Here is a 26,610-nt window from a genome sequence, read left to right as displayed (position 1 = left end):
GTCCTTTGGAGATGCTCGGAGGTGAGAGGGGTTCCGGCGGCGTACATCAGAGCTATTAAGGATATGTACGATGGAGGAAAGACCCGAGTGAGGACGGCGGGAGGAGACTCAGAGCATTTTCCGGTCGAGACAGGGTTGCATCAGAGATCGACTCTTAGTCCGTTCCTTTTTGCGTTGGTGATAGACGTGTTGACGCGGAGTATTCAAGGCGAGGTGTCTTGGTGTATGTTATTTGCGGGTAATGCAGTGCTGATTAATGAGACGCGGGGGTAGGGGGTGGGTGTGAATGACAAATTGGAGGTTTGGAGGCAAACCATTGAGTCTAAGGGGTTTAGGTTGAGTAGGTCCAAGACGGAGTATTTGGAATGCAAGTTTAGTGACTCAAGGCAGGAGAATGAAGTGGTGGTGAGGTTGGACTCCTAGGATGTTTGTAAGAGGGATAGTTTTAAGTATCTTGGGTCTATGATCCAGGGGAATGATGAGATTAATGGTGATGTTTCTAAATGTATTGGAGCAGGTTGGATGAAGTGGAGGCTTGCCTCGGGCGCATTGTGTGATAAGAAGGTGCCCCTTAAGCTTAAAGGCAAATTCTATAAAGTGGCAGTTCGTCCGGTCATGTTGTATGGAGCGGAGTGTTGGCCAATTAAGCACGTTCACATCCAAAAATTGAAGGTGACGAAAATGAGAATATTGCGTTGGATGTGTGGGCTTACTAGAGGGGACAGAGTTAGGAATGAGATTATTCGGGAGAAGGTGGGAGTGGCTTTGGTGGAGGACAAGATGCGGGAAGGAAGATTAAGATGGTTTGGGCATGTGATGAGGAGGAGTGCGGATGCCCTGTTCGTAGGTGTAAGAGGCTAGCGTTGGATGGCTTCAGGAGGAGCAGAGGTAGGCTGAAGAAATACTGGAGGGTGGTGATTAGACATGACATGAAGCAACTTAACCCTAGATAGGAAGGTGTGGAGGTCGAGGATATGGGTAAAAGACTAGTGTTAGTGTGTGGGTTGTAGCAAACAGTCAGGAGAGTTCTTGTGTAGCCGGGTTAGTAATCATAGGACAGTATACATAGGTGTCTTTGATATGTGAGTGTATGTTACTACTAGGTGGGTATCCAATTTCTTATTTCTTAGTTCCTATTTTTTTTATTCCGTGTTGCTCTTATTTCCCGTATTTCATATTTCTCTGATTTTTATTTTATTCTTTATTTCGGTTATGTCATCCATCCCTTTGTTTACTATCCTTTATCTTGAGCCGGGGGTCTATCGGAAACAACATCTCTACTTCTTCGGAGGTAGCGGTATGTACTGCGTACATCTTACCCTCCCCAGACCTCACGCTGTGGTAATACACTGAGTTTGTTGTTATTGTAATTGTATTAAATCAAAGCTAGAAATTACAAAAACCTAGAAATAAATTAAAAATGTGACAAATGATGTAATTTACTAATGATCATCCATTAATTAAGTATTATTACACCAAAAAAAATTGAATTGAAACTAACCAAACAAAACTCAGAACTGGGCTGTTTGGTTTTTTAAGGGCCTGCGTAATAAGGCCCAGTTTCTGTACTACATCCTGCCCAAGCCCAGCCCATATAAAGCCCTATATTTAAGAAAACAATCCAATGGAGTCCGCAACATCGGCGCCTTACAAACCCTAATCGCAAGGGTTTCTCTTACAGGTACCGCTTCTCATCTACCTCTCTATCTCATTCACATCGATTCATCATTTCTAGGTTTTCAATTTGCATATACTTATCAGGAGTCTAAGATTTTGCTTCTTTGCTTATTGAGAAAACATGAAAATAATGAATTTTTTTTATTTTTTTTTTTCTTTTTGTGATTTTTTTATTACAGGTGAGTGTGAAGGAGAAGAGAGATTTTTGAGCCATGAGGTATGAAGGAAGCTTCAAATCTCTTTCTTAAAAATTTTCTTATATGTATATATAGTATGTTGTTTATTTCACTTTGTCTTATATCAATTAAGTTTTGCTTTGATAATTTATATTCTGCATTGTTTGATGAGTATAAATAGTTGATCCACTTTTCGGTACATTCTCTATTTGTATTTGTGTAGTACTATGCATCTGAAGCTTTTTTATTGTTTGAATCATGGTTAACTAACTTGTGTTGTTTGACATTATTTTGATTGCCTTTGACAATAAATCCCTGAAGATGATACGTCGAGCCTGTTTGAATGACTTATAAGTATATATGATAAGATAGGAATTTTAACTAATTGACATTTGGCCTATTTTTTTTATTTTAGCTTAAAAACAAGAAACAGCCTCTCTACTGGACTGCATACATTTTACCTTCCCAGACCCCACTATGTGGGAATACACTGGGTTTGTTGTTGTTGTTGTTGTTGTTAGCTTAAAAACAAGTGCTTGAAAGCACTTTTTAAAATCTTACGCAAACACTATAAATGTGGTTAAAAGCTAATTTTACTTGAGAGCACCTAAAATAAGCCAATCCAAACTGGCTCTATATGTAGTTCATTAGTCACTATTTCTGTTATTTCTTTAGTTCAAACTGAACAAGTCCCTGATTTCAAATTGAATTTTTTGGATAACATCTCTGTTTATGGAAACCACATGTAAGAAACAAATTGAAATGGAGGGAGTAGAATTTAGATTTAGTAGAATTTAGATTTAGTTTTTTCATTTTTGTAAGGTTCCTTACTATTGTATATCTTTTTGTATAGTTATATTTGTATTTTTCAATCAGTAGGCTAGCCCCTTTGGTGTCCATTTATAGATATTGCTGATTACCTGTAGTTGTGTAGTTTGATTTTGTTTCTTTTACAGTAAGCTTCCGAGTGAGGCCCTCAGAGAGGCTTTGTCCATTTATAGATATTGCTGATTACCTGTAGTTATGTAGTTTGATTTTGTTTCTTTTACAGTAAGCTTCAGAGTGAGGCCCTCAGAGAGGCTATCTCTGTGATTAAGAATGAGTCAGCAGAGAAGAAAAGGAATTTCAGTGAGACCATTGAGCTTCAGATTGGATTGAAGAACTATGATCCCCAAAAGGACAAGCGTTTCAGTGGATCTGTTAAGTTGCCACACATTCCTCGTCCCAAGATGAAGATCTGTATGCTTGGAGATGCTCAGCATGTTGGGGAGGTAATCCTAATGAATATGTTAACTAGTGGTAAAAACTGAACTGATAATAGCAAGCACTATGCAGAATGGAAAACACTGTTGCTGAAAGGCTTTACTGATCTAGTGTCTTTTGCCCACAAGATTTAGCTTAACAATGAGATTATTAATTTCTCATCATATAATCCTTCAACCAGCAGAAGCCTGTTTCTTAACCGCCAAATATGAAACTTTGATGCTGGCTATTTGGCCTTCGTTATTGGTAGTCTTGGAAAATTTTGGCTGTTAATTTCAGGTTGCCTAAGAACTGTCTTTTGAGGTACCTTTCGTGATTCTTCAGTTTGCTTTTCTGGAAAGATGATTAAAACTTGGTGTTATATTTCCGCAGGCCGAAAAGATTGGTTTGGAGTACATGGATGTTGAAGGCTTGAAGAAGCTTAACAAGAACAAGAAGCTGGTCAAGAAGCTTGCAAAGAAATACCATGCTTTCTTGGCTTCAGAATCTGTGATCAAGCAGATTCCCCGTTTGTTGGGACCTGGTCTGAACAAGGCAGGCAAGTTCATATATCATCTCATTTCTTTATGTGCTGTTAGTTTAGAAGTGCTGGTTTTCATCGTCCAGTAGAATGTTCTATTTGTCTGTGTCTGTAAGGAGCAATCATGTCCTCCTTGTAGTTATTCCAGCTTGTATGTTCATATTAAAATTTATGTTTGAGTGGGTTTTTCCATTTGTAAATGCAGGTAAGTTTCCCACCCTTGTTTCACACCAGGAGTCACTTGAATCCAAGGTTAATGAGACCAAGGCCACAATCAAGTTTCAATTGAAAAAGGTGCTTTGCATGGGAGTTGCTGTTGGAAACATGGATATGGAGGAGAAGCAGATCTTCCAGAACGTCCAAATGAGTGTCAATTTTCTTGTGTCATTGCTGAAGAAGAATTGGCAAAATGTGAGTACTTCTTGGTCCTCCCATCTCCATTTAAATGTATCCAATATTTTCCTCAGCTGAAGCTTTATCCTTTACATCCCATTCCTCCTTCAATTCACTTCTAATTTTCTGTACTTTTTGTCAATACAGGTTAGGTGCTTGTACTTGAAGAGCACCATGGGAAAACCACAACGTATCTTTTAAGAAGATTTCTGTTTCTGTCGTTGGAAATTTTAAGGCTTTCTGGTTGTGAGCTATTATAGACACTCTTGAAAATTTTGGGTAGTTGCCATTTTTGTTATCTTGTTTTGGATATTATCAAACTATTAGGGATATGTTTGCTTTCGACTCCCTTTAATGATTCCAGTAGCATCCAAGATGCCAATTGCGTTACTGTACTTTTTCCCGTGTGTTTCGACAATGAATCTTCAAACTGTTTTGGCTTTAAAATCAACAAAAATTATTTTAAAAAATTCTCTGAAGGTGCTTCATAAAAGATTGTTTGTTCAAGCAGACTGTTGTCTTGCCTCTTTAAAATTAGCCTCCAGGGTAAGCTGATAAAGAAATTGGTCAGTCCCCTTGAGACTAAGTGAACCTATCAAAACCATATAAAGGTGGTGGTAAAATGCTACAAATAATTCATAGCATCAAATTACAATCTGAAGCGCCACGAATCTGAGAACTGATCAAGCTTGTGGGAGGCGACAAATATTGGATAAAATTAGTCGGTGTGTGTGTAAATTGATCTGAGCACAACTAGTTGAGGTATGCACAAAAGTGAATGGGACACCACGTTTATCATGAAAAAAACCCGCTTAGTTCTCTTTTTTTTAGTTCATTGAAACTTTCTTTTTGAGATTTGGTGGACAATGGAATCAGACGAATTAGGTACTTTGAGAAAAAAGTACAAAAATGTAGCAAGGGGCAAAAAGGTAAAAACAGCTGTCGTAATTCGAATAATCGGAAATAGAAACCAATGGGCGGTATCTTAATCCGGCTATCCCCGCAACACAACTATCACCTACCCACGATCCAATATTAATCCTTAAAAGTTTTATGTTTTATATAATTTTATTATTTAATTAAAATTTTTATTTATTTGATTGATAAATTCAAGTTAGATATATATTATTATAGTTAGATTGATGAAATTTGTATAATAATATTTTAAGTTATTCAAACTTTTATGCCATTGATATTTATATTTTAAAAATAATTTAATTTTTTAATTATTATAATTTATAATATTTTTTATTTTAAAATTTTAATATGTAAATAGTTTATAATAATTAATTAAAAATAATATGGTAAAAATTTGAAGCAGCTGAAGAGGCATATGATAAGACCACCTGGTTCAGCTGCTTACTTTATAGTATTATATAAGAAATAATAATTGTAGAGTCGACACATTTGACAGCGCCAACACAATTGCTTTTACTCTCTTCTTCTTCAGCCTCGGTTACTCCACCTCACTCCTCCAACCGTGAGATTTCTCTCCTCTTTCATTTTTTAGGCACTGTTCCTTGTCCAGTTTTACATCCTTTTCATTTCATGGTAAAATTCATGGCATATGATTAAAGGTTGGATCTTTAGTGTTAAATGGATTTTGGATGTTTGACACTTCTGTAATTCTTTCGATTCTGAATTCAATTTGATGCCTTTTTTGTTTACTCCGATGACATGCATGCAGATGTAAGATAGCTCTTTCATTTTCTGGTTTTGTTGTATTCTTTTTGTGGCTGTAAATTTTGTAACTGGGTAGGAAGTATTATAAGGGGAGATTGAATTTGACCAACTCTCGTTGTCGTAGCAGTAATTTTTTTTAAATTTTTTTTGGTTTATGGAATTATTCTGTTCTTTTGCTTTATGGTGCTTTTTCCAACTTTCAAGTGTGTATTTTTGCTTACCACCTAGTACAATTCACATCAAAATTTTACTGCAATAAATGTACAGTAGATTTCGTGCCTTGAAAGAACTTGTGGAAATTGAGAAAACCTGGAGATAGGGGCGGACCCACGTGTTAGGGTGGGGTGTGCACTTGCACGTATATACCTTAAGAAAATGTTATATAAATTATGTGCACCCTCTAAAGAATACAATAGCACGTTGGGTGCGTTGGTTCTCAATGTTGTTTCCTGCAGATGTGACCTGGGATCGAATCCCAGCTTCAAGTCTCCTTTTTCTATTTTTTGTGTTATTAATTTTTAACAACAAAAGTAGTAATGTGGAATTGAACCTGCAACCTCTTTGCTTACACAACCCACCCTTAACCACTAGGCTACTGCACTAATTTATGTATAAGGAGTTAAGGTTTATATATTACCTTAAAACCCATATTTGGCCTATATATTTGTATTTTTGTTATTGCTTAAGCCTTTACTAATCAGTCAATTAGACACGACACTATCCCTCAGTCGTCATTGGAAGATTCTCGAGCGCTTATGTTATGATAAAGGTGCATCCACACTCTTCAAATCCTGGGTTCGCCTCTGCCTGGAGAAGAATTAAACATGTCTTGTCAGATTATTGAGATCTCTGTCATGTGTTACTTTCATCTAAAATGAAAGTTAGACATATCCATTGGTCTGATTAAGCTTTATGGTGATGTCTCATTGTGTTTCAAAAGCACATGACAATGTAAAGTGTCTGTTTTCCCCCATCACGTGTGTCATCTGCATCTTTGTATCTTCTATTTCATTCACATGGTAAACGATCTACTTTACGTTTCTTAGAGAGCGGCATATATCCTTTATGTAAACTATGGTCAATGATATGGATCTTCGAGTGAAGAGCATAAAACCGCCCGCTTGCTTCTTCTCATTACGCTCCAAATATTTAAATACCTTGTTATCTTCAAATGGACGATCAGATATCCATTTCTTTCACTTTGGCACAGGGCATATAATATTGAATGTTAAATTGGTTCTCTAATTTGTTTGTATGTGTTGATAGCCTGTCTGATGTCAATGTATAGAGTTGTGGGTTTCAATAATTAAGTCTTCATATCATTTTCTTTTCACCATTATGTTTGGCAAATCAGAAATGTAAATCCTGTTGGTAACTTAGTTTTCCCTGATATGTAACATTAATTGGTGAGGATAAAAATTAGAGTTTCATTTGTCTTATCTTGAATTTGGACTCAATAGTTGAATTCTTCAATTCATACACCTGTTGTTATGCAGAGAGCATTTATCAAGATTGAGCACCGACAATACATTATTTCTTGAACACTAGCACCTCTATCGATTCAATGATTTGTGTGTTCTAATTGAACAACTCCTTTTTAATCAGGTAAACATGTCAACTGTCGGACTTCCTGCCACCTGTATGGTACAAATTGCTCATCAGACCCAAGTAAAGAGCGTCTTTCTTAAGAGCCCATCGTCTCTAGGGTTTGTAAGAAGCATTTCTAAGGCCTTTGGATTGAAAGCTAGCTCTGGTTTTAAACTATCAGCATCAGCAGTCTACAAGGTCAAATTGGTTTGTCCAGATGGTGTTGAGCACGAATTTGAGGCACCTTCAGATACTTACATCCTTGATGCAGCTGAGAATGCTGGAGTCGAACTACCTTATTCTTGCAGAGCAGGTGCGTGCTCAACATGCGCCGGGAAGATTGAATCAGGGTCTGTTGATCAATCTGATGGATCTTTTCTGGATGATAATCAAATCGAGAAGGGTTATGTGCTTACCTGCGTTTCCTACCCAACTGCAGATTGTGTGATTCATACTCACAAGGAATCTGACCTTTACTAGTTATTTACTTTCAAATTTTGTGATGGTCTTGTTTACACGCTGAAGCAGTTAGAATATTGTTCTGTTCTTGAGAGTGTTCAGGTGTAGAGTTCAATCAGAAACATATTGTGTTTGAATGATGTTTGTGAAATGAAACCTTCTTTGAAGCTCCTATTGATTATTATGTTTCACTTCTAAAAAGACTATCTGCAGCCGGTGTAAGTGTTTATGCGGAAGTATGCTAATTTGCCATAGATAAATCACAATAGAAGGTGAAGCCATTTTGTGTTCGAATTCTAAACCGACGAGGCGCTGCTGAATGCTTCTGATCAATAGAACACGAAGAAGATGAAAAAAAAGGTTATGATGAGCTTGATCAGACTAAAGGTTATGATGAGCACATCTATTTGGGTCAATTATTTCCAATGATGTGTGTTAATTAATTGCTCTCTCCGTTTTAATTAATGTGGTTTGATTTGGAGTACGAGAGTCAAACTGACGGTAGACAAAGGTCTACCTCTATATAAAGCAAGTGATCATCAGAAAATGAAGGACAAATCAAGAGTGTTTTGAACAAGAACTTCACATTCAAGCATCGTCACACAAAAAGAACAAACAATCAAACCCTTTTGTCAATATCTGAAAATAAAAGAATCACACTATACTTTTAAACTGGAGAACTTGTTATTATTTCTCTCACACAAAAAAAGCTTGTTACAATATATTCTCAAATCCAAGTGCCTCAAGTCATGTATTTGCCTAGACGCACTCGCTTTTCCAACCGATAATGAAAAAGATCGGTAGCAAATAGCCGGCGAGTAAACTTGCGAACAGAGGCTATCGGTATCCACTTTGTCGCTGCAACTTCTGGTGTAAGCCTAGTATAACCAAACACACCATGGAATATGAGTAATGCAGCATACGTGCATCCAGTCGTGATAATCCAGTGGGAGTTGGGTGGCGCTATGAGCGTAACAGACATTGAATATGCTCCCATGAGAAACATGAGTGACACGAACAGCAAGACAGTGTCGTGGCCATGGAAGGGCAGCAGCATGTAAGTCAGTGCTGCAGAAAAAGCAAAAGTAACCGAATTCACTATTAAAAATGGGTAAAAGAGACTTTCTTTTGAGATTGCTCCCTCTAGAAAATTTTTTAGATTAGAAGGAGGAGCCGGTGCATTCGCTTTCTGGATGGAGGACTCGGAATATTTCATTGTTGTGATGGAAGGTGGTGGAGGCAGAACCAGAGCCGTATTATTCTTATTGTTGTTGTTGTCTTTCTCGTCACTTTGCCAACCGCCACCTGGAGGACTGAGAACACCTTGAAAACTAGCCGTTACAATCAAAACAGTAACTACCAAATATGCATTTCGCATATCCTCTGTTAATCCTTTACGCGAATCTACAGCTCTCTTTGCCTTCTTTTGGATTCGCCCATTTTTGTATGGAACTGTTAGAACATCCACCATTGTAATGGACTTAGGAAGTTCTGATGAATACATGGCGCCAACTCTATGCAGTATTTTCTGAACTTGTAGATATGCTTTGTTCGAATCAGCAGAGAGAGCTGAATGATTCTGCGGATCATCTGCTATTCCATCCGCAGCGATATCAAGAGCAGTCTTATTTTCTGGATTCCTAACATCAAGATCCACTCTTTCTTTTGTTAAATACTTCACAACCTGATAATTAATCACCATGTTTTATACTAGTGTTAATAAACTCAATCATAGCCAAACAATCATCTAGTAACTCTATGAAATTGATCACTTCAAGAAACATGGCATACCTCAACTTGACCTGTTTGTGCAGCAATGTGCAACACTGTGGAGCCACTGTTATCTTTCCAATCCAATATTTCTCTGTTGTCAGTCCGGTGAATCCAACCAATTAGAACTTTAAAAGCTTGAATCCTTCCGTTCCTCACGGCCAGATGCACAGCTGTTTCTCCTTGAATGTTCACTTCCTTGATCGCGGTGGGGCAAGCTATGAGAAACTCGCTGAGCAGATCATCATCGTTAATTTCAGTTACATAGTGCAGCGGCGTCTTCCTCTCCCTGCTTCTGACTTGAATGAGCTTAGGATCAAACCTTATGAGCTGCTTCACGGTGTCTCTGTGGCCTTCACGGAGTGCTAGATCAAGAGGAGTATAGCCCCGTGGGTCCAGCTTCCTTCCGAACGAAGGCCTTAAACTCAACATTTCAATGGCAAAGTTAGTGCGGCCAGCAGATGCAGCTGCGTGCAAAGGGGTTTCTACAAATTCTTTCTCCTCGATTTCTTTAAGAATTAATGGTTCTCTTTCAAGAACTTTGTAGAAAGCATCAATATCTCCTGCTCGAGCTGCCCGTTCCATCAGTTCTTCTGCCTGTTTCAATTCTTCCGCCCGCTTCAGCTCTTCTGCCATTTCTCAATGTGAAATCAACCTATGAACAATTCCAAACAAGTTGGATCGGAGCCAGTGTCAGTCACCTATATGAATCTTTACCGACATGCATGTCGATCCAGTAGACTCATCTCTAACCAATATTTTAAATTTTAAATTACGCAGTATTTTATGTTTTGTTGGCTATTTAAAGCCACTTAATACTTAATAAAATTATTGAATGATATTGAAAAAGCTTATTGAAAACTTGAAAACCATTTCAATCTAAAGAGAGTCATTTTAACTCTGTTTTTGCTGGCCCAACAGATGTCACCTTTCTCGTAAGCTTCTAATGCCAGCATTGTTGTTTTACCCTTAGCTTCTAATGACATAAATAACATGACACATGTAGATAACAAGAAATCTTCTCTCATTCCTAGTAACCAAAAGAAACAAATAGAGTATTTAACTTGTAAATACTATGCCACAAAAGGACCAACACTTTCATGCTTCATTTATTATTTATTGGTAGAATATGCCTACGACTACTAGTTTTATATTAGAAATGTAGATCATATAGTTTAAGTATAATAATAAGAAAGAAAGATACCTTTTTAAATGCTGGAGAATAGATAAATAAATGGTGATGGATCTTCACTCTTCACTCTTCAGTGGTTTATTTAAACTATGGCTTGAATAAATCTATTAAAATACTAGTCGGAGACTTGTGTCGAGGGAAAAGTATCGCCAACCCTGGCCTACTCGTTCGATGCTTGACTTGTATTCCGTTTGTTAAAATACAATGTTTGTTTTAATTATTACTTAAATTTTATAATATCGTACTGTTAAATCCATCGTTATGTACGTAACAATGAAAAGTCTCATTCGTGTATCAATCGATTTTATGTGATCACATTGTTACCTTATTTCTTTTTTTATTTCAGCGTTACCTAATATCTTAATTACCTTTGTATAGTAACTCTCTCCTATCCCCTACTTTTCGTGTAGGTTAATCTTTCAAGTTGTTGATATATGACATTATGTAAGTGTGAAAAATAATATTATTTATCCTAATATTAACATGATATAATACAACACAACACAATATAATATGAAATATTAGGAAAAAATAGAAAAAAAAAAAGTGTGAAGGAAAAAAACAGTAACAGAGAGAAAGGAATAAAGGGGAAAAAGCAGCAGCATTAGATTTACTCCAAGAATTTGGGGTTCAGTTACACGAGGACATGAAAGAATAATTTCACTATAAAATGTGATATTATTTTATTTCACATTTGATTTAACTTTATAAAATTATGATGTAAGCAATTCCCTTTCAAGATTACATATAGTTCCTTCACCAATAATAAAGCAATGACAATGCTTTTGACTTGCCTAAATTGACAAGTAAAATGATTCCGGATGCGAATCGGATAAGATTATAATTCTAAACTTATTATCTAATTATGGATTAATCCAATAAGATAATTGGATAATAATGCGGATTATAAAATGTTAAACCAATAACATTATTTACCAGAAATATGCACACCCCCTTACCATGAGAGGTACTCCTGTAAAATAGCACTAATAATAAACATCACATTCCTCTTGACTTAATCTACAATCAAATCCTCATCCTGTGTATATCTCCAACTTTGCTCCAACGATTCCGAAATAATTGGGAGGGTTTTAAAAAAGTCTAATTTTGATAAGATGATTGAAATATTTGATATTAGTATAAATTTCTAGAAAAATACAATCCAACCAAGTCATTGACACCTATTTTTCCACCTCCACCACAAGAAATCGTATGTTTCTCCATTAGAAAAACCAACCTGAAGTTAGCTCATTTTGTTGCTTCTCAGTTGTGAGCCTAATCAACAACTCTATCTGAGAGTTAATTAACAATGGTTACCTATGGAGGCCTAAAACACGTCTTTGATAAACCATTCTCAGATGATTCGCCATTTCTTGATTCCCCCTCCTCGTGGAATCATATTAAATCCGTGACACCGATTAAAGATTCCTCGTTCACAGAGATTTTTGATGAGTTACATTTCAAAGATAATAACTCCGTGTTCTCTTCTTCTTCATCCGTCTCATCTTTTTCTTCGAATAATCTCCCTCCATTGTCTACCACAACCTCATCAACATCGTCAACGTGTTCTTCTTATGATTCTTATTCATTTTCTCTCGAAACAATACACCAATCTACGATTGAAGGAAAAATAAGGGACCCCATTTATCCGCCAAGCAGCCAGAAGAAATATTACAAGCATAGCGAAAGTTTTTCATCGAGAAATTCAGATTGTCTTTCACCATGTACAGAAGGTCTTGGATTCGAAAGCTCTGATGATGTTGAAGATATAATGAATAATGACCAAGAAATCAGGTCAACATGCATTAGTAATCAGGGGATTATAAATCATCATGAATATTCAAAACTTAGATCAAGAACAAATAAAGGATCATTATTGCCTCCTCCAATTTCTTGCATTGGAAGAAATGGAAAGCCTTGTGTTTGTTTTGAATCTCTTAGAGAAAATGGTAGGTTTATTCTCAAGGAGGTTAAAATTCCTGAATGGGAATCCTTGCATGCCTACAGAGAAGATGGAAGATTGAAGCTAATGGTTCAGTCAGACGATGAATTTTTCGAGGATGATGAAGAATATGATGATGATGATGATGAATCAGGTGAAGAGGTAACAAATGAAGATGAAGACGATGACGATGACGATGGGAAAAGAGAAGTAGGAGAGTCTTGTTGAAGAACAATCTAGGAATTGAACAATAGGTATCATAATAAGAGTTGAGGCGGCAAAACCAAGATTTGAAGCCTACTTTTGAGTTACTTTAGTTACATATTTAATGAATATCTTAAGATAAATATAATGTTCGGACCAAGTCTTTAGCCGAACTTGAAACTTAACTCTAGCTCCGCCCCGCACAAAAGGGTGGCTTTTTTTCTCCTTTTCCCTTTCCTCGGAAAAAATAAAAAGAAACTGGAAATGTAATTCTGAATTCCAGATTTAGATGGTGAATGTGAGATCTTGTAAAAAGAAAGTAGTGTTCATGGGGGTAAAGAAGTGTCATACCCTTCCTCTTGTTAAGGTAATTCTTTTACATTTTCCAGCATAGAAGAAACGAGGAATGCTCGATTTCATAATCTAAATAAAATATGTATTCATATGCAGCTTAGCACTTGCAATTATACTTCGCAACTTTGTTGTTATTTTAACCATCTTCTCATATGATGTCTGATATTCGATTTGAGGTCGACTAATTCAAATTTGTATTGAAAAGTCGTACTACATTACCTAAAATATTTCCTCACAATTGCCACAATATGTCTTTGCAAATGAGCTACTTTGCATCTAATGATGTCTAATGACTATTGTGGGCGGACTTAGACAGCTGATTATATTACGGGTTTAGGTGAAACTTATAATTTGATTTACGTGAACCTTATAATTTTGTCCAAATCATGTGTGTATATACTGAGAAGTGAGAAAAATACGCATTAAAAACAAATTAACCTTTATATATGACTGCATAAAAAATTTATCATTGAAAAGCTGCACTTGAAAGCTACCTCAAGCGTTACAAAAGATAGTGTATCCACTTTCATGCTGAAAAAAAAAGAATATGCACATTCTTTATCCTTAGTGTCTTGAGGAGTGAAGGCTATGTAATGGCATAATGCCAAGTTCAAAGAAGTAACTGAATTTTTACCTTTTTAAAAAATAAAATGGTCAAAAATACATTTGAGTTTTTTTTCCTGATATGTACACTTTAATTATTAATTGCTGGTTTTTCTATTTAAACTATCATCAATCATCATCATCTATGTATTAAAACACACCTCAAAATTAACCGAGTCATTTATACTCTTTTTCCTTTTTTCTACTTGAACCATCACCGTCTACTACTCAATTAGAAACATATATAGTGATAGTTTAGATAGAACAATTGATAGTTAAAGTGTGAAATTCAGGAGCGAAGATAGATTGGTGTTTGGATTTATCCAAATCTTCTCGACGGAAAATTATACTATTTATACATAGTTGAAATTATTTTTTATATATAAACAACAGACTTCGAACCCCCTTCGACTAATTTATGCATTTATTTCTTTATATTTTGAACTCCTTAATGAAAATCACGATTTCATCAATGATGAAACTCAGAAAGAAATATAGTTCAAATGTGTCTTCATCACTATCTTGATAAAAATATTCTGGCGTAAAACTAAATATACAATACTAAATTAGAGGTCCTAAATAACTTCAAACTCTTACTCCCTCCATTTCATTTTATATGTTTTTCGGGTTGTACATTTCTAAATAAATGTTCCTTTAATCTTCTAAAAACAGTTTAATTAAAATCTTCTTATTATGTCCTTTTTCAAATTACCATGATCATTAATTAATCTTAAAAGATTAAAAAGTATTTATTTAATCAAAGATATATTAATAAAACTATTTTAACTTTCTAGTAGTCAAGATTGTATTAAGGAATGGAGGGAGTAACAATTAGTTTGATTTTATCTACTAAACATATGTATTATTAAAGTCTTATCCATATTTACTTTTAATGAAATAAGCTTATGTTACATTAATTACAGCACTCTTAATATTTATGAATCATATTAATGTCAGATGAGAGTATAATAAAGAGGGAAAATTTAACTTTACTATAAATATGCATGTAAATGGTCACGTATTCAACGAACAACACAAAAAGCAGCTTCACTATTTCCATTGCCGTTTATCCTTTGCCCTATTTCCCCATGGATTCCGGCGGCCGCGGCGGCGCCAATAATCCCAGGTACCATCGGAAACAACCGTATTCCGATCGTATCCTTGGCGTTTTATCGACCGTTAACTCACTATCTCAACTGTCTACATCCACTTCTGCCGCCGGAGATGAGCTCACCGAGCACGATATCTTTGACGTGTCTTCCAACGTCGTTCTTAAATCTACTGTTTCAACTTCAATAAGCCCGAAGGCTAATCTCCATCGGTCACCTAACCATCGTAATTCCAATCACAAGCATTACGGTTTCGGTATCCTAGCTGCACTCCCGGAGTCTGAGTCCCACGCGCAGGCTGCATTGCTCTCCGTTTCATCATCCTCGTCGTCTTCCTCCACGTCATCGGCTCGTTTGATTCCTACAATTCCGAAACGGCTACCTGTGGATCGGGTTAGGTATCTCCAGTCCGCACCGGTGAATGTTCCTGTAATGTCGGCAGCAGCAGCAGCGAAAAGAATAAGCCTGCATTTTGACGATGTTGATGATAACGAGGAGGACGGTGGTGGTGAGATGTTACCTCCGCATGAATTTGTTGCGTCGAAGCAGACAGCGATTATGGTGTCCTCTGTGTTTGAGGGAGCTGGGAGGAAGTTGAAAGGAAGAGATTTGAGGCAAGTTCGAGATTCTATTTGGCAGAAGACAGGTTTTCTTACCTGACTTGTTTAATAATCTTTAAGATTATTGTTAGGTTTTCTGCTTGAATTTGTATCAAGGGCTGATTGATAGCTATGATTAGAATATATTCCCTTCTAGTAATATTATAGTTTCAATTAAATGAACTAGCTTTATGGAGAAAAAATATTTAATTGTCCTCCTGATTATTGACATTAGCAACAATGATAGCAAATCCAAGAAGATTGTCTTTGTATACTGGAAGTGAAAGCTGTTCAATTGCAATTCCCAGGCTTATAGATGTAAACAATGTCTAATTGCAATTTCCAGGTTTATGGGTGTAAGCGAGGTCTACCTCACTGCATAAATTCTACCTTCCCCAGACCTCACTTGGTGGGATTGTACCCTATGTTGTTGTTGTTGTATTATAGGTGTAAACGAGGAGGGTGCTTAATGCCTGTCTTCTAAGATTTTAGGAACCGAAGTTTAGATGGGGCTAATCAAGCGAATTATATAGATAGATTGGAAGGAAAAAAAATAGTGATAGCATTTGCAGTCAAGCAACCTCTACTTCTTATAACTAAAAGCCAAGTGCTAGCATTAAATAAAAAGTCCTTTCTGTTTGGGTTAATGTTGAGCCTGAAAGCACATTGGCTGTTAATGTCTCAAACAGGTCGTTGCCTAATATGTTTTCTCTTTGTTAGCTATTACTTTAAGGTGTGTGCATGGACTTATCTAGGTAGAACAAGGGGGGTTCATTCATCGGAAAAAAAACTCAGTTTTGTGGTAAGGAGGTTCAAATTCTCTTAGAGGGCACAAGTTGAATTCCTGCTCACCACAGTTTCTAATCTTTTTAGCTTTAGGCGTTTTTTAATTTTCTTTTGAATCCACTTGGGCAAAAATTCTGCCTCTGCCACTGGGCGTGTGCATATTTTTCAAATTCTCCGCAGTTAAAAGTGTTGGTCTCATTAATAATCTTAAAGTTGCCTTAGTTGGTGAACCCTGTTGAGTCAAACTTACAACTTATTATAGGAAGGTCTATTAATGTGATAAGGAGAATGAAGTGTATTCGCTGAGGCACTGTTTCGACTTTCTGTACTAGAAATTAACAGGGAAGAGAGTGGAGAAACTCTAAGTCTGCGTTGTTTCTTGATATTGAGCTGATCAGTCATTACTAATTTTTTGTTGAAAAGGAGAGAAAGTTCTTGCTTTGATATATCAAGATTCTTATGAGAGAAGATGATCACTGCTATAGTTCCCTTCCACTATATAGACATCCTCTGGGTACTATTATTTCTTCTTTGCACTATTACTAGCAGTCCGTCGCCTGAAATATTATATCCGGAACATCTGCTTTCTTGTGAAGTGCTATTGTTTCTCCAACTTCCTCCTATGATCCCATCTTATTCCGTCTCAAATTTTTGTATTGACAAGTATTCTTGTGTTGTGCTTCTCATGCTAAGATTTTACTCATGAACATAATGGTATGAGCCTAATCAAACTTGCCATAACAGTTACAGTAAGGTATTCTTGCCAACAGAGGGGGGGCATCAAATAGGTGCAATTTCTGTCATCACCAAGAAAATTTGGTTTACTTGCTCCTTTGCTGGCAACGTGGCGGTGATTGGAAAGGGTCAACAAAAGTCGATTTACTGTTACACCTTTTAGGGATGTATCATGGTTCTATCTATTCATTTTTTTTTACCATTCTTTGGTTTCCAGCAAATTAAGTCAACACCATCTTTTCTCCTGTCTAAAAATACTTTGCATACATTATCTCTTGCCATCTCTGGTTATCTTACAGACTCTTTATTTTCCTCAATGTATCCATGTCCTACCGATATCAACAGACATGAGTATTTTGATGGATCCTCTAGATACATGAAAAGCTGGTCAGATTCAACCCTATTTAACTAAATATCAAATCCAATGTGGTGGGGAAATTCATGTCTTATAGCCATTCCCTTAATACTTCTGGCTCTTGGAAGTCTCTTTGTAGGATGCTTTATTAGACAACCTTTGGTTAGGCAAGGTCGCTGCTTAACCAAATATTTCTGATGTATTAAAAGAAAAGTAGCAAATCATATTTGATATAAATATATTAGTACATGTAATAATGCAGCATTGTTATATATTAGTCCATTTACATGGCTACATAGCAGTCTCGTCTGATAAATGCTTTTGGACAAGGGTGTCGATTTTGATATTTTAAGAGATAAGAACTCTATAGAAACCATATTGGAAGTCAAACTCTGTGGATTTAGTAGTTAAAGTGTAAGATCTTGGGGCTTGAGAGCTCAAGAAACTTGCTACTCCTTCAGTTCCAACCATGTGACTGTACTTCAGCATTGGAGTCTCTGATCAGTCTTTGGTCTACATGAAAATTATCCAGTCATCTTTGCATATGGAGAATATATGTAATTTTAAAGTATGTCAAAAGCAATGTATTGAAAGCGGAGTGTAAACTGCTCCTTGGTATGTCCTGGTGCAAGGAACAGTAAACTTGCCTCAAGGTGTACGTGTGTGAGGGACACACACTTTGGAGTTGATAGCTCGCCCATATTTCCTTCAGACTTAGATGCAGGTTCTGCGCCCAACAGTGAATGAAAATTATGTAAGCCTTCAATCTTCAGAACCTCTTTTTGTGGTTTGTTTACCTGGTATACCTCTACATATATATGATAACGTTAATAAGCTCACAGTTATCACCTTTCAAATTTTCTCTTCGTAGTTTGTTTAGCTCATAACCAAATCCTTTTTTAGTATACCTGAGAAGTGAGCGCTAGATTCACTCTCTTCAATAACCCCCTTCCCTACCTGCAGTAAAAGAAGAAAAGAAGAGAACATCTTGAGTCGATTGAGCTATTCCCCTTTCTTCTTCAACCCCTTGGAGGAAGTACCAGCCCGAAGTCCAAGATTGTATTAGCACAGGTGAGCCTGCTTTGATTTACAATTTCTGTTATACAACTCAATTCCCGGTTTGGTGCATGTGCATAGAGAATTATTTGTACTTTTCAGTGTACGATTGGCACCTTCTTGATCTAGAATCATGTGATATGTATATATTCTTTTACCTGACACACAAGTTATATATATTTATGAAAATGATGATATACAATAAGTTGATTGATATAGGATATCATTTTTCTGAGAGATTTATATATAGAAGTAGAGGGTGACATCGCGAGATTTGAACTGCTGATTTCTAATGCTTAGATGCTGTATGTTATGACGTCAATTACAGTTTATGGCACTCTTATGCGTTAGTACTTATTTGTGTGCCCAAAGTTTGGAGGAGCTTGTTTTCAAGGGCTTGCATGATCCCGAATAAATGATTGTATATTGCATATCTTAAAATGAAACTAGGATAATATGCATAATTATTGAAGCAGAACAGGAGTTCCATTCTCTATTTGACATCATTAAATGAACATGCCCTTATTATCCCCTCTAATTATTGTTGGTTGCCGTTGCTTGTTTTCTACTCATTTCTTGCCATATTGTTGACAAATTCTTAGGTAATTTTTCTTTGTGAATTTAACTCTGTGAACTTCAAAAGTATGTTTTAGGTGCGTAAGCATAAGCTAGGTCATAACAGTTTGCATTCCTTCATTAATGTGATTTTAGTGCGCTGATTTCTCATTTTTAAAAATGTTTAGAGGGCGTAAGAGCTAGTTTGACTGCTCTAGACGCTGGATATGAGCTGGTAAGACATGGGAGTGAAAAGAAAATGACCATGGAGTTAGCTTTTCATGCTTATCAATAAGTGAGATCGAATTTTTTTTTAATCTCAAGGTGGTAGGCTGATGTTAGGATATTATTATTTTGGGTTGTTAGCTTCTTGTTAATTTGGCTAAGGGTTTTCTGACCCGGAAATATGTTTTAGTTTCTTACATTTTCTGCAATTTCTCTGTAATTTTTGTAATTTATACAAATATTAAAGTTAAATAGTCATGTTGCTTGCTTCATGTAAAATAAAACGCTGTGCTATGCACTTGCCTCGTGCCCCACTACCTTTCACTTGGGTTGAAAAGTGAAAGTACCATGTGGAAGTGAAAATTGAACTTTCAAATGCTAAAACATATCAAGATGGTCTGGTTAAAGTTTAATCTGCACGATTGTCTGTAAACAGACTGCCGCTTAATTTGATGGATTGTATTAGTGGTGAAATTGAAACTTTCCTCTTCATATGAACAAAAAGATGGTTGAAAGGAGCAGAAAGAAACATGACAGTAAATGCTTAAATATGTTTCCTTAGTTTGGGGTTTCCTTCAATGGCTATCCTTTTTAAATGTCTGGTATGATATATGTGATATGTCGTCTTCCTGAAATAAGATCCAAAGTGTACTGATTTCTAACATATACTTGCAATGATAGATTTTGTGAACGATAATTTTAAAGTGTTGATTTCATTTATGAGCTGATCGATATCTAAATGATGTGAGGCAGTTCAGATAAACGTCCTTGTACAGAAATATTATAGCTTCGGAGTAAATGCCATGATAATATGGTTCTTCAAGATTTCATTGTCGATTGTACGTATCTGCAGAGGTGAAATAAAGTTCTTTGTAAGTTGTAACTCTCCATTAATTCAAGATGTCAGACCAACCACCTTTGTAGTTGGGAGGAGTTTGGTACCTGCTGTTATCATCCCAGATTTTTCAATCTTTACCCAAAACATACTAGTTTCATTTAGACACTCCACCCAGAAGTCACACACAGGTTTTTCCTAGTGGAACGAAAATTTCTAATAGAAATATTTTATCATGTGATCAGTTGAAACAAAATATAGTTTAAGTGGAAATCTTATGACAAGTTTAATAGCTTGTCATCTATTTATCTTTGATTAATTCCCATTTGCGACATGATCTTTACGTTCTTATTCAAAGGATCACTCACACATCAAAACAATGTCAAAAATGGATTTCAAAAACGTAAAGCATGCATATATCCATGAGTTTCTAGCTTGTGGGTAGGGGTGTGCATAGGTCGGTTCGGTTCGGTTTGATTTATCGGTTTTCAGTTTTTAAATATGCTAAATCAATAACCAAATCAATAAGATATTTTTTATCGGTTCGGTTTATCGGTTTTAACTAGTCCTTAACGGTTCGGTTTTCGGTTTAACCGATAAGAAAATACTCATAAAATAGAAATAGTAGTAACTAACATGAAAAAAAAATCGAATCTTAGTTGCAACCAAAAATCCTACTTAATGTGCTTTAATTTATAAGAATCTTCAAGTTATATCTATATAATATATTAAAAGTGTGAAAACCCTTAGAAAAGTGAATTGAACTTTTTGACCTTCATTAAAATAGTCCGCTTTAGACAAAACCGTCTTTTACGCTCTTCCTTATAATTAAATTCTACAAAATAAATATAATAAAATTTTCCTAACTAAAATTTTCCTAATTTTCCTTTACCCGTTTTCTGTATTTTAACCAAATTTAGCCTTTCTCCATAATAAAATTTTCCTAATTTTCCTATACCCAAATTTTTCTTTATCTGATTTCTGTATTTTAACCAAATTTAGCTTTTTTTCATAATAAAATTTTTCTAACTAAAATTTTCCTTTACCCATTTTGTGTTTTTTTTAATCCTATTTGATTCCTACTTGGTTTCTTTCCACCACGGCTTTTAGTGTCCTTTTATATAAACGCTTGAACTTTTTCTTTCATTGTTCATTGTTATAGATAGCTGCGATCTTTCTTTCTTTTTTTTGTCTCAACAAAGTTTATTGTTTTCCGTCTCAGCACAATTTCAACAATTTCAGGTTTTTGATCGTTATATCATCTCTCCCTTTTTACGTTGTTAATTTAAACACAATATTATTTGCTATGCCAACTTAATTTTGCTTAGCTTAATTTAGCTTATGTATCCTTTTAGTTCAATATTTTTTATTTTCTACTTCTCATAACTTCTCATAGCATACCTCAACATATTCCGTTCTATGTGTCACTTTAGTAGAATATATTATACTTTTTGTTGCTCATAACTAACTTCTTTATCTACCACATACCAACAAGATCGCTCAGAAAAGAATTAGTTGGATCAAAATCGAAACTTTGTGATCACTATTATATTATTTTTTTATAGTTTACAGGTCGTAGACGAATGTCATTTGGCTTTGGAGAATTTCTTGTGTAAAGGTTAAATTTAATTGTATTGTTTTGATATCTTTATTATCTTATTATTGTTTTATTTTAATTTACAGATGTTAGATGAATGCGGGTCGGCTTTGAAAATTTTTTTTAGGTAAAGGTTAGGGTTAATTGTATTATCGTAATATCTCTATTAGTTTGTTATTTTGTGGTAGTTTACAGTTCATAGATGAATCTTGATCGACTTTGAGAAATTTTGTGTATAAAATTTAAGTTTAATTGTATTATTTTGATATCACTTTATCGTATTATTTTGTTGCAGTTTACAAGTGATAGATAAATGTTAGTCGGCTTTGAAAAGTTCCGGAAGATTTTGAGAATTTTTTTATGTGTAAAGATTAAATTTAGTTGTATTATTTTGATATCTCTATCATTGTATTGTTTTGTTGCAATTTACAGATGGTAGATGAATATCGATCGACTTTTAAAAATGCTTTTGATAAAAGTTAGGTTTAATAAATAAATTCTCCATCTTTACATACACAAAAGATATTAAATTTAATTATTATATTCATCATTATTATTTGAAAAAATATCCTATTTAGTGTAATGTTTGAACTCATCAAAAAGTGAGGTATACGCGCAAGGCGCGTACAGCTAAACTAGTATATATATATATTCTTATTGGGTTATCGGTTTACCCAATAACCCAATAAGAAAAAATCAAATCGAACCAATAACCCAATAATTTTTTTTATAAAACCATTGACAAACCATTTACTCGATAACCCAATAACAATAAAGTATAAACTAATAACATTTTTATCGATTCGATTTATCCATCGATTCAGTTTTTGTACACCTCATACTTGTGGGTCCTTCAGACTGTTCAAAATACAATTCATGAAATGACTACTTTTATCCATTTTGGGCATTTCCTTTTCGTGTTTTTTTGGGTAATATTTCTTACATTTTGGAAATCTAAGGAGTCAAGTTTTGGTTTGTTTTTATTGAACCAAAACACCTTTTGATGTATTTGGGAAGCATGTGCTTTTTGATGAATTTGAGAAATTTGAATATTTATCTTGGACATGTGTCTTTCGATGAATCTGAGAAGTTTTTGACCTTTTCTTCTATGAAGATTTGTGTCATATGTCTTGTCTTGTAGTGTTTATAGTTTTTTGGGTTGTTAGCTTCTTGTTAATTTGGCTCAGGTTACTTTTACGTTGTCTGACCCTGAAATATGTTTTAGTTTCTTACATCTACTTTTATCCATTTTGGGCATCTTCTCTTTATCTTCCTTTTCCTTTTTTTTTTGGGTAATCTTTCTTACATTTTGGAGATCTAAGGGATTAAGTTTTGGTTAGTTTTATTGAACTTGATCAAAGCTGTTCCATTAAAAAAAAAATGGAAACCTGAGTTAACCTAAGCAAATGGTTAAGTGAGAAAACGAATTATGCAAATTTAATTCTAGAATAAGAATTATTCTTAAAACCACATCCCAAATCGCAAAGCCACAGGGAATATCTGAACCATCGGGGTGATGTACTTCCTTCGTCTCAAAATAGTTTATAAGAATTAGTGAATTCTTAGGTAATTTGCTCATCATAATGCTTATAGCCCCTCCCCTACTGCCCCCACTCTCTCCCTCGTTTAATGGGGGTGGGGAAATGGATTAGTTTCCCCTACTGGAAATAACTGTACCTATGTACGGTACTCCAATGAATTGATATATGTTAAAGCTGACCACATATAACAATTTGAAATCTGAACAACTAGCAAGCTTCTGTGGCATCAAATAATTAACATAGTATGTATATATATATATATATATTGTTCAACAGTAGCAGAGTAACATAAAAGTCTATTGACTAAATATTGGGTGTGAAGATCTTTATGTACATTAAGAAAAAGACAGGGTTGGCGCCCTATTCAACAACAGCAAGGGGAAGCAACTGTATGCAATTCGTATCACTATTTAAGAGGTGGGTTAGAGAAGCTGTTTTTGGTAGACCCTAGGCTCAAAATAAAAATGATTCATAAAAGACATAATATAGGAACAATACGTATTAACACAACAAATAATAACAGAAACAAGACTAGCACAAAGTAATATTCCAATCGATCGATCCAAGACAATAAAATTATCAGAACTCTACAAACAAGATGCTACAAACATAGCACTAAGACCACTAGCATAGATGTCAAAACAAAACACTCCTACCTACCTGACCAAGGACACACGCCTTTCTACTAGCCTTCTATCCTAATTCTCCTCCTCCACACCTTCTTATCTAGAGTCATGTTATCGGTAAACTGTAGTTGTTTCATGTCATGTTTAACCATCTCCCTCTAATAGTTCTTTGATCTATCTCTGCCTAGCCATCCATTCATAGTCAACCTCCCATACCTCCGTACTAGGGCTTCTGTGCACCGCCTCATTACATGCACAAACGATCTTTAAATTTGGCCCAGGCCAGATCATCTTTAAATTGAATAGTACTGTGACTCTTGGCGAATAGCCAAAACACTCCTCCACTTTAAATTTTATTTGAAAAAGTTGGTATGTAGGCAGAATAATAAAATCTAATTTGAATCTAAGGAGCTAGATAAGTCAGCAAATTAATTTAAGGAGAATTTATGAGCTGCATTTGTTAATAATTCACTGTTTCCAACTACCACAACAGGCCTTGTGGACCCTTTCATTCATTGCTTTTCATAGACAACTTGCTCCTTTATTTATACTAGAACATTTTTACATCATATATACATCACTACTTACATTAGTTTCATTACAGTTATACTACTAGCTAGCTAGCACAAGTTTAATCAAATGGCAGCATATCAGCTGGGATTTGCACTCTTCATCACCTTGGCTCTAGCCACACTTCAGTTTTCCTCTTGTTATGTCTTGAAGGGTTCTGTTACTTGCCTAGACTGCAATCACCATATCGATCTCTCCGGTAATTTAATTTTCTCTTCCTTAGCAATTTTTCCGTAGAATATGATCATTTATTTCTAAGATTATTTTTGTTGAGTATTTAAGTAGATGGCAAATGTAACTTACAAGGTGAAGAGCAAGTTATATACTTATGATAATATAGTATATCTTGGTAATATTTCAGTGTTAAATTTTGAAAACAACGTCCAAGTGTTGATTGAAAGAAAAATGATTTCTATATGTAAGTGACAAAAGTCATTTTCCCCACTTTAATACAACAACAACATACCAACATATATTTTGTATTACTTTAACTAATGAAGTAATATAACACCAAAAAATAATTTTATCTAACAAAATATTTTCATACCAAACAGTAGTGTCATAGGCTTAACGGTACTGCATGTAGATTTGGTCAAAATATTTTGCCATAAATTTTGAAGTAGATTTGGTCCAGATCGATTTTTGGGTGAAATTTCACTTCCACCCACAAAACTTCAAAAAATAATTTCATATAAAATGCATGCACAACTACAAATCCCAAAAACTATATTCTGACTAACTTCAAAACTTTTTTCTTCTTCAAGTTTCAACTAAATCTATGGCCAAATGCTAGCCAAGTCTTTGGATATTTTATATTTTGACCATATTTTTCAAAATTGGCCAGGAATAAAGGTTTCAGTGAAGTGCAGCAAGGTGAAAACATTGACTATGGCTACAACAGAAGAAGATGGATCTTTTGAAACAAGCCTTCCTTTTGACAAAAATCCAACAAACAAATGTTATGCCAAGATCCTTGGAGGTCCAAATCAGCTCTTTGTTTCAAGAAAAGAAACAGACCCCACTGTTGTCAAGTCTCAAGAAGATGATGGCAATTCCTACACTATCTCTAACTCCTTGAAGTTCTACACAAAATGCCCTTCATCCAACAAGAATGATAATAATGGAAAACGTCATGATGAGTTTGGTTCATCCAAGACTATTGATCTACCAGTGCCAAGAGAATGGGGACTTGCACCAACTAGCTATTATGTCCCTTTTTTCCCCATTATTGGCATACCTTAAGTATGCATGTATGTATATAGTACTTTCTAATGTTCTAGTTAATCTCCTTTCCATTAGAGAATGTGAGATATTAATTATTAAGTGGAGTGAGAGAAAGTGTCAAGGTTTACACGCTAAGTACTATGTCAAAGTTGCTTGGAATAAAGGTCATCTCGCCTTAAATGAGATGGTCTTATATATAAACACATGCCTATATATGTTTATATATAGGTTTGGCTGTAGCATATTGTGTAATCTTCATGTTTAGTCCTTGCAAAAAGGGGTTGTATATGTAAGTGTTGCAGCTTAATTAATGAGTGCATTGGGCTTTAATTTTATTATTGCTGTAATTTGCTTTTGGATGCAATGTTAGTACATGCCTCTTTTTGGTTTTCATTTGCAATATTATCAGAAACATTTCAAGATTTATCTTGAATGCAGTCTGGCCAATTTGAATAAGTTTGCTTCAAGTGTCATTAAATCTCATTCATAAAATCCCACCAGAAATAGCGTTAGAGATATTTTATGTGGTCAAATAGTAGGTAAGTCGCATTTCATTTTTTGAGAGTCAAGCACTTTAGGATGCGTTTTAATCATATTAATATGGGAAGGATTACAACTTATAATATTTTTTATATAATTTTTAAATATTTAAATTTAAAATGTAAAATATAGAATTATTGTAATTCAATTTAGCTCCAAAAAATTAGTCCAATGAACTCTGAAAATGTGAAATACGACAAGTAAAAAGGAACCAGAGGAGGCCAACTACATGATCTTAATTAGGTTTATTACTTCTCAGGCCACTTCTATATGTTTACTATGCTAAAAATAAATATCAACTTTACTTGTCAGATGAAAAATTAAGAGATACTTTATTATTTTATATTTATTTTATGTAATTATTATCACTTGTTAAGTCAAACATGATAAACAAAATGTCAGGAGGGAGTAGTCGTCTTGGCAAAGCAAGTTAG

The 26,610-nt window shown here is 35.0% G+C and overlaps 5 protein-coding genes across 8 annotated transcripts; 4 read left to right on the top strand and 1 right to left on the bottom strand.

Annotated features, from left to right (window-relative positions):
* The first annotated feature begins 1,583 nt into the window (after positions 1-1,583).
* LOC107875658 (60S ribosomal protein L10a-1) lies at positions 1,584-4,424 on the top strand. Its single transcript, XM_016722458.2, has 6 exons — positions 1,584-1,681; positions 1,857-1,894; positions 2,905-3,124; positions 3,489-3,654; positions 3,842-4,047; positions 4,177-4,424. The coding sequence occupies exons 2-6, from the start codon at positions 1,890-1,892 to the stop codon at positions 4,228-4,230; spliced, it is 651 nt and encodes a 216-aa protein (XP_016577944.1). The 5' UTR covers positions 1,584-1,681; positions 1,857-1,889; the 3' UTR covers positions 4,231-4,424.
* A 972-nt stretch (positions 4,425-5,396) lies between these two features.
* On the top strand, positions 5,397-7,930 carry LOC107875659 (ferredoxin, root R-B1). 3 transcript variants are annotated; one of them, XM_016722459.2, is made up of 2 exons: positions 5,397-5,718; positions 7,318-7,930. In XM_016722459.2, exons 1-2 carry the CDS (start codon positions 5,707-5,709, stop codon positions 7,777-7,779), a joined length of 474 nt encoding a protein of 157 aa, XP_016577945.1. In that variant the 5' UTR covers positions 5,397-5,706; the 3' UTR covers positions 7,780-7,930. The 3 variants fall into 3 exon arrangements, with proteins under 3 accessions (XP_016577945.1, XP_016577946.1, XP_016577947.1); XM_016722460.2 differs by having other exon boundaries at positions 5,398-5,509; XM_016722461.2 differs by having other exon boundaries at positions 5,398-5,606.
* Positions 7,931-8,323: 393 nt separating this feature from the next.
* LOC107874652 (ankyrin repeat-containing protein BDA1) lies at positions 8,324-10,800 on the bottom strand. Its single transcript, XM_016721412.2, has 3 exons — positions 10,733-10,800; positions 9,550-10,183; positions 8,324-9,442 (listed from the first exon to the last, which is right to left on the bottom strand). The coding sequence occupies exons 2-3, from the start codon at positions 10,162-10,164 to the stop codon at positions 8,501-8,503; spliced, it is 1,557 nt and encodes a 518-aa protein (XP_016576898.1). The 5' UTR covers positions 10,165-10,183; positions 10,733-10,800; the 3' UTR covers positions 8,324-8,500.
* A 3,996-nt stretch (positions 10,801-14,796) lies between these two features.
* Positions 14,797-20,299, top strand: LOC107875660. 2 transcript variants are annotated; one of them, XR_007056815.1, is made up of 3 exons: positions 14,797-15,578; positions 18,371-18,478; positions 19,207-20,299. XR_007056815.1 is itself a non-coding variant. In XM_047414043.1 (2 exons), the coding sequence occupies exons 1-2, from the start codon at positions 14,834-14,836 to the stop codon at positions 18,397-18,399; spliced, it is 774 nt and encodes a 257-aa protein (XP_047269999.1). In that variant the 5' UTR covers positions 14,797-14,833; the 3' UTR covers positions 18,400-19,071. The 2 variants fall into 2 exon arrangements, 1 of the variants encoding a protein (XP_047269999.1); XM_047414043.1 differs by lacking the exon at positions 19,207-20,299 and having other exon boundaries at positions 18,371-19,071.
* Positions 20,300-24,371: 4,072 nt separating this feature from the next.
* Positions 24,372-25,971, top strand: LOC107875662. The gene is made up of 2 exons (XM_016722464.2): positions 24,372-24,611; positions 25,257-25,971. The coding sequence occupies exons 1-2, from the start codon at positions 24,482-24,484 to the stop codon at positions 25,652-25,654; spliced, it is 528 nt and encodes a 175-aa protein (XP_016577950.1). The 5' UTR covers positions 24,372-24,481; the 3' UTR covers positions 25,655-25,971.
* The last annotated feature ends 639 nt before the right edge of the window (positions 25,972-26,610 follow it).

The sequence above is a fragment of the Capsicum annuum genome, chromosome 6 (genome assembly GCF_002878395.1).
Source record: "Capsicum annuum cultivar UCD-10X-F1 chromosome 6, UCD10Xv1.1, whole genome shotgun sequence".
NCBI classification, from domain to species: domain Eukaryota; kingdom Viridiplantae; phylum Streptophyta; class Magnoliopsida; order Solanales; family Solanaceae; genus Capsicum; species Capsicum annuum.
The sequence above is the reverse complement of the archived record's forward strand: the minus strand, read 5'-3'. Positions and strand labels throughout refer to the sequence as shown.